We start from the raw sequence: 7,695 nt of genomic DNA, 5'->3' as shown, positions 1-7,695 counted from the left end.
CTCTGGCCCCCCCCCCCCCCTCCTCCCCCCCTGCTGGCGGACGTGCCAGCTTACCTTCGCTGCGCTCCTCACCTCCCTGCCCGGAGATCTCGCTTCAGACGCCGGGGAAAACGTGCTGGTCAGCTGGTGAAGCTGAAAGCTCTGCGCGCTGCATCTTCCTCTTCAGCTGGCGGTCATGGTCTCCAGCTTCCTGCGTGCCCGGACCAGGTAACCAGTGGGAGTTGTCAGCCATTGCGCTGACCAGACCGATCTGGAGGGGCTGTTATTGAAAACCTGCGGCCATTAGCGCGCGCTAACTCCACTGCTGCTGGCTCTACTTTGGACAATATCCGGATGTGTTTGGTCAACGCAAAATCTGTTACCAACAAATCTTTTATCCTCAGGGATTACTTTCAAGAGCACGATCTAGACTTTTTCTGCATCACAGAGACTTGGATGTCTCCGGGTGAGTCTAGCACCTTGACAGAATTACTGCCACCGAACTGTCTGTGTTTTAACGCGTGGACATACGCTGGACCTTGTTTTAACTCATGATGTGACTGTTAATAATCTTGTTATTGGTGATAATGTTTTTTCAGACCACATGCCAGTCCGGTTTGAGGTCACCCTCCCCCATCTAACTCCTAAGTCGTGCATTCCTGCACGTCGCACTCGGACCATTAACCACTTCACTGCCGCACGTTTCACAGATGTTTATAACTCTGAAATGATCATTCAGCCCCCAGTGTTTCTCACCACCACTGAGGAGCTGACATCCCAGTTCAACACTGTCTGCTTAAAGACTCTGGATCATGTTGCGCCTGTTAAAACCAAAAAATCAAAACTCAAAGCAGAACCTTGGCTGAGTGACGTCACCAAGGCCGCTAGGCAGCAATGTAGGAGGGTGGAGTGAAAGTGGAGTAAAGACAGGCTGCAGGTCCCTTTCGAGATACTTAAAGAGAGTTGGCGCTGTTATCAGAAAACAGTAAAAGCTGCTAAATCAAAATTCTTCTCTGATATAATTACCTCAAACTCTCACAACCCACGTGTCCTCTTCTCCACCCTAAACTCTGTTCTCCACCTCACTGAACCATCACCTCTGGAAGCCTCGACTGAACTGTGCGACAACTTCCTACATTTCTTTGTGGAAAAAATTGCGACCACCAGGGCTCTCATTTCCCCTCCAACTCATGACCCATCCATCCCACCTCAATCTGTAGCTCCTTTTGACCATTTTGAACCCATCACTCTATCTTCTCTAGAGCAGGTCATGTGCAACTTGAAACCTTCTGGCTCCCCCTTTGATGTGGTCCCCCCTCGACTACTAAAGGAGGTTTTTCCAACTCTAGGTCCGTCCATTCTTGCCATAGTAACAGTAGTTTATCCACTGGCGTGGTGCCAAAATCCTTTAAACATGCTGCTGTCCAGCCTCTCCTGAAAAAAACAAATCTTGACCCCTCAGTCGTTTCCAACTTCCGGCCTGTCTCCAAACTCCCATTTGTTTCTAAAGTACTGGAGAAAATAGTCGAGTCCCAGTTGAAGTGCTTCCTGGAGGATCACGCCATCTTAGAGCTTTTCCAATCTGGCTTTAAACCTCTCCACAGCACTGAAACTGCCCTGCTGAAGGTCTTTAACGACATCTTCAGATTCACAGATACCGGTGATTCTGTGCTGCTTGTCCTGTTGGACCTCACAGCCGCCTTTGACACCATTGACCATGAGATCCTCATTGCTAGGTTGGAGCAGTGGGTGGGCGTCACAGGATCAGCCCTCAATTGGTTCAGATCTTATCTCACTGACAGATACTTTTGTGTCTCCATCAAGGATTTTAGTTCCGCAGAGGCAGAGCTTAAATGGGGGGTTCTGCAGGGGTCCATACTGGGTCCCCTCTTATTCTCTTTATACCTGCTGCTTGGTGCTTTTTTCCAGAAACACAACATGCCCTTCCACTTCTACACCAACGACTGTCAAATTTACTTCCCCCTAAGACACAATGGTACAAGCTCTATTCAACCGCTGCTCAACTGCCTGGCTGACATCAGGGACTGGATGGCTTTAAACTTCTTAAGTTTCAATGAAAAGAAGTCTGAAGTCATGCTGTTCCCTCCCAACGACACGATCACAAACCACTGCATCGACCTTTCCGCTCTAACCCTGACAGAAAAAAAAGAGTCACTAATCTGGGCGTGATAATGGACCCTTCCCTGAAGCTTACCAATCATGTAAACATGATTGTTAAATCATGTTTCTTCCAACTGAGGCGACTGTCTAAACTGAAGCCCATATTGTCCAAAAATAACCTGGAGACAGTAATACATGCATTCATTACATCTAGGCTTGATTACTGCAATGCGCTCCTGTTTGGTATCAGTCAGACCTCCATTGCACGACTACAACTGGTCCAGAATGCAGCAGCCCGACTTTTAACCAGTACAGGCAAAAGAGAGCACATTACACCAGTTTTGGCCTCACTGCACTGGTTACCGGTTCACTTTTGAATCCAGTTCAAAATACTCATGTATGTCTACAAATCACTGAACAGTGTCGCCCCCCACTATCTCTCTGATTTGCTACAACCGTATGTCCCACCATGCTCCCTGAGGTCAGCGGACCAGTTGCTCCTCACAGTTCCAGGAACTCGTCTTAAGTGCAGAGGTGACAGGGCCTTCTCTGTAGCAGGACCAAGACTCTGGAACGAGTTACCTCTGCTTGTCAGACAGGCCCCCTCCCTCTCGGTTTTCAAGTCCCGTTTAAAAACTCACTACTATTCAATAGCTTTCAACACAAGATGATCTGTGTTTTTGATCCTGTATGCTCTACACTGGTTTGTCGTCATTATCTGCATCGTTTTTGGTCTATATTCTGATTTACCTCATTTTGTATTTTGCTTTGTGTGTTACCTGTTGTTTTGTCTGTACAGCACTTTGGTTGGCCTTGTTGCTGTTTTAAGTGCTTTATAAATAAAGTGGTATGGTATGGTATGGTATATGCCAACTGGTAGGAGTCAAAGTTCGGAGGGAGATAGTCCTTGATGTGCTGGAGAACCAGTCTCTTGAAGCACTTCATGATTACTGGAGTGAGAGCCACCATTAATCATTGTAATCATTCAGGCTGATGATGGTAGGCGTTTTCGGCACTGGGATGATAGTTGCAGATTTTAAGCAGGGAAGGATGACTGCCTGGGCCAGGGAGATTGAAAATTCTCGTGAAGGTGGGGGCGAGCTGGAGGGTACATGCTTTGAGCACCCTGCCAGGTACTCCATCTGGACCAGTAGCTTTCCTGGGGTTCACTGATTGGAGCAAATGTCTAACATCATGCTCCCGTACAGTGAGTGGAGTGGTGCAGTAACTGCGTGGGTGTGGGGGCAGGGCTGGATCAGATGAGTGCTGCTGTGGTGCTTCAAAGCATGCAAAGAAGCAGTTTAGCTTCTCTGCTAGTGATACACTCAGGTCTCCTGTTGTCACCTCACATCCTCCATAGTTTGTGATATTATTTATGCCCTTTCACACCTCCCATGAGTAGTTACTGGACAGATGGGACTCTATACTCCTTTTATGGTCAGCATTTGCGGTTTTTATTCCCTTATTCAGGTTGGCTCGAGCAGTTCGGTACGGAGTTCTGTCACCTGACCTGAAGGAAGTATCACGGGCTCTGAGGAGTGTGTGGACCTGGCTGGTCATCCAGGGTTTCTGGATGGGGTAAACCCTAATGTTTTTGACCATAGTCACATTTCTGATGCAGAACTTGATGTAGTCCAGTACTGTTCCTGTGTATGTTTCCATCTCCTGATGTTCAAATAAGTCCCAGTTGGTTTGTTCAAAATAGTCCTGTAGTTCATCGAGTGCATTACCAGGCCAGGTTGTAACAGTTTTTGTTGTAGGCCTCGCTCTGCGTCTGAGTGGGGTGTAAGCTGGGGGGAGCAGGAAGGAAAGATGGTCTGATTGCCCCAGGTGGGGGAGGGGTATGGCTCTGTATGCGTGTTTAATGTTTGAGTAAACATGATCCAAAGTGTTCTCCCCTCTAGTAGAACACTTGACATGCTGGTAGAATTTTGGGAGTACAGTCTTTAGATTAGCCCTATTGAAATCTGCAATTATATGAACACCATCGGGGTGAGCCCACTGCTGTTCATTTATTTCTTGCTATGTCGTCTGGGACATAGTGCTTAGTTCATGAAACTTTTTGACAACACGAGGCAATCCAACAATGGATTGGATCTCCAGTTTCCTCCCACAGACTAATACAATACAATCCAACAATGGGCTATGTTTTTTTTTAACTCATAATTCTTTGGCAATCATCTTGTTTGAGTTAAAATACTATTTTCTGTCTGTCAAACTCTTATCTTCTGCATATTTTATAGACTCATTGAAGGAATTGAAACGTTGGTTATGTACTGTAACCCCAGATTCTACGAGTATAGGCATAGCCCTTTAAGGCTGTCGCTGATGTGAGCATTCACTCAGCCCCCCTCCACCGACACTACGCTCTCCAGGAGGGAATGAGCAGCGGGGCTGCAGCTGACGTTGCATGTCCCAGAGGAACCATCCAATTCGCTCCGAGGGTCAGCGATAAGAGGAAAATTACAAGATGGCGTTGTCCAGCATGTAGCGACCTGTCCCTGAGAAATACTCCTCGGCGCTTACCTTGAAACAAGACTGCTCGTCAGCTTCTCCTCGGGGAGGAGAGCTCACCGGGACGACCGGAGGTCGACGTGACGGGCCAAGCATTCTTAACAAAGGTTAGTCATCTACACAACTTTCCTTCTTCATTCTTCTGACAGTGCTATTAGCTCGCTGAAGAAAAATGGGAGTCGATTACCCGCTTTTAACTTAATTTATACGGACTTGGTGGGGCCCACATAGCAGGTGGGCGTGGACTAAATTTTTCAGTGTGATGCTCCGCATATCGGGATAAAACCCATCAGCGACAGCCTTAAAGGGTGAAGCCTATACGAAATAGAACACACCATTTCTTGACAGCCCGTTGGTAATAAAGAGTCTAAGAACCCTTATATTTTGTCCAATTTATTGACACAACACTATAGCATCTTTTAAGTTAAAATTACTATTTTTTTATAAAGTCTGGCTTTTTTGAGACCGAACAAATGAGGAGGATTTGAGACTCCGAAGGGAAGATGGGAGATTCATTTAGAAAAAAACAAAAAACAACTGGTTTTCTTTAAACTATTATCAGAGGTGATTTTTACCTGCTGCTACCACATGAGGGACTGATAGTGGTCCTGTGTATTTTACCTTTTCCTGGGAAGTCTGGTAACGAAGGTGTAGGGCGGTGGGGTCCCAGTCTACCGCTATATAAGCATTTTCTACAGAAGCACGATCCTCAGTGCACTCGATGGTGCAGCCTCTACAGAACCTGCAAACACACAAATACAGTACATACTGTACACTTACAGTCCATACACATCCTTAAGTAAGAAAAGGAATGGTATTTTTTAACTCTTATTACATTTTGTAATTACCTAAACTAAATATGGCATTTCTTATTCTCTTTAAATTCATACATTACAAACTTGATCCATACATCCATACATTCATCGATTATTTTTACCAGCTTCTACCTTTTTGGGTCAAGGGGGTCACTGGTGCCCATATTCATCAGTCACTGTGTGAGAGGTGGGGGACACCTGGACAGGACTCCAGTCCATCACAGGGGCACGTAGAGACATAAGACAAACAGCCATTCACTCTCTCTAACCTAGGGACAATTTAGAGTTACCAATCAGCCCAACATGCATGTTTTTGGTCTGTGGGAGGAAATTGGAGAAAACCCACACAGCACAAAGAGAACATGCAAACTCCACCAGAACGTAAAGTCGCGATTCATGGCCCGAACCCGACCCGAAACTCGGGCCGAGTCAGGCTATAATTATGTGCTTGATGGGTGGGCTGGGTCGGGCTCGGGCTTCTGTGGTGCGGTTTTCCGACTCATACAGCACAAAGAAAACTAAATGAGAAAGGTTTGTAAGATCAATCATCTAGTTAGGTAATAACAAAAATGGTTAAATCATGTCATCTGGACATGTTTCTTTAAGTGAAGAAACGTTTCGTCCCCCATCCAGAGGACTTTGCCAGTCTGCGGCCTGCCAACTAGATCTGTCTCATAGGAAGTCTTCGTTGCTGTGTTTCAAGCCAACCTCCTGTTGGAACCTTAGAAGTAAGCTTTTTTCCAACAGGAGGTTATCTTGAAACACAGAAATTAAATTAAATTCAATTCAGTTTATTTATATAGCGCCAAATCACAACAAAGTTGTCTCAGGGCACTTTACAGGAACATTCACATACAGAAATGAAGGCTTCCTATGGGACAGATGTGGTTGGCAGGTCACAGACAAAGTCCTCTGATTAATATCTCAAAAGCTCAAATAATATCTCAGCTATAGCCCCAAATCTAAAATGAGTTGAAAAGGATGGTCTGTGGACGCATTCTCATCTACCTGCCAGCTGTGCTCGAGTGCCTGACCACCGAGATCCTGGAACTAGCAGGAAACATGGCTCATGACAGCGGAAGGACAGGTCTGTCCCTTGGCACCTACAGATGCCTGTCCGCAGCGACGAGGAGCTCGAAGGACTGCTGGGAGGAGTGGCCATCGCGCTGGGAGGAATTCTGCCCGGCATTCGGGCGGTCCTACAGCCCGGGGGAACTGACCAAATAACCTCTTCTCGAACCGAGAAGCCAGCCGAGTCTGGGTGGACGGATCGGACGGCATCTGCAGCCAGTTTCTTAGGATCCTCTGTGGGATGGACCTTTACAAGAGATCCTTCCTGCCTACAGCTATCAGCATCTATAACATCTCTTAATGAAACAAGGATATCGAGTTACAACAACAAAATAATTTCCCTCTGGGATTAATAAATTATTTTTGAATTGAATTGAATTGGATGGGGGACGAAACATTTATTCACTTAAAGAAACAGGTCCAGATGACATGATTTAACCATTGTTTTTAAATGAGAATGCACAATATAAAATTGTGTTAATCTACTTGTAGAGGAGGAGGCACAAAGAATCAACTTTAGTATGTTGAAGATGAAGAAAGAAAGAAAATAGAGTGCAAAAGTTAATCAGACTGAAAAGAGAAAGAGTAGCGCTGGTGATGACAGCTTTATATAAGCATTTTTTATTTTGTCCATGTTTGTGCATTTCTTAATATATTTTTTGATAATTTTTATTCAATTCAATTCATTTATTAATCCCAAAGGGAAATTATTTGTTGTTGTGACTCGTTATTCTCGTTTCATTAAGAGATGTTATAGATGCTGATGGCAGTAGGCAGGAAGGATCTCTTGTAAAGGTCCATCCCACAGTGGATCCTAAGAAACTGGCTGCAAATGCCGTCTGATCAGTCCACCCAGTCTTGGTTGGACTCTTGGTTCCCCCGGGCTGTAGGACCGCCCAAATGCTGGGGAGAACTCCTCCCAGAGCGATGGCCACTCCTCCCAGCAGTCTTCCAAGCTCCTCGTCGCTGTGGACAGCCAACTGTAGGTGCCGAGGGACGATCCTGTCCTTTCGCTGTCATGAGCCGTGTTTCCTGCTAGTTCCAGGATTTCAGTGGTCAGGCACTCAAGCACAGCTGGCAGGTAGATGAGAATGTGTCCACAGAACATCCTTTTCAACTATCCTGATGCATGCTCAATAATCCAGGTAGAAAAATCTAAAAAAGTTAAATCTGGTCCTCTGGACATTCAAAAAAA

General features: G+C 45.7%; 1 protein-coding gene across 1 annotated transcript in view; it reads right to left on the bottom strand.

Moving 5' to 3' along the window:
* usp32 (ubiquitin specific peptidase 32) overlaps positions 1-7,695 on the bottom strand; it is a 296,302-nt gene that overhangs the window by 30,589 nt on the left and 258,018 nt on the right. The window contains exon 29 of the mRNA XM_037677753.1: positions 5,236-5,356. Within this exon, the coding sequence (XP_037533681.1) occupies positions 5,236-5,356 (121 nt within the window). The remainder of the gene's footprint in view (positions 1-5,235; positions 5,357-7,695) is intronic.

This window comes from Nematolebias whitei, chromosome 6 (assembly GCF_014905685.2).
Source record: "Nematolebias whitei isolate Nwh7 chromosome 6, NemWhi1, whole genome shotgun sequence".
Taxonomy (NCBI): domain Eukaryota; kingdom Metazoa; phylum Chordata; class Actinopteri; order Cyprinodontiformes; family Rivulidae; genus Nematolebias; species Nematolebias whitei.
The sequence above is the reverse complement of the archived record's forward strand: the minus strand, read 5'-3'. Positions and strand labels throughout refer to the sequence as shown.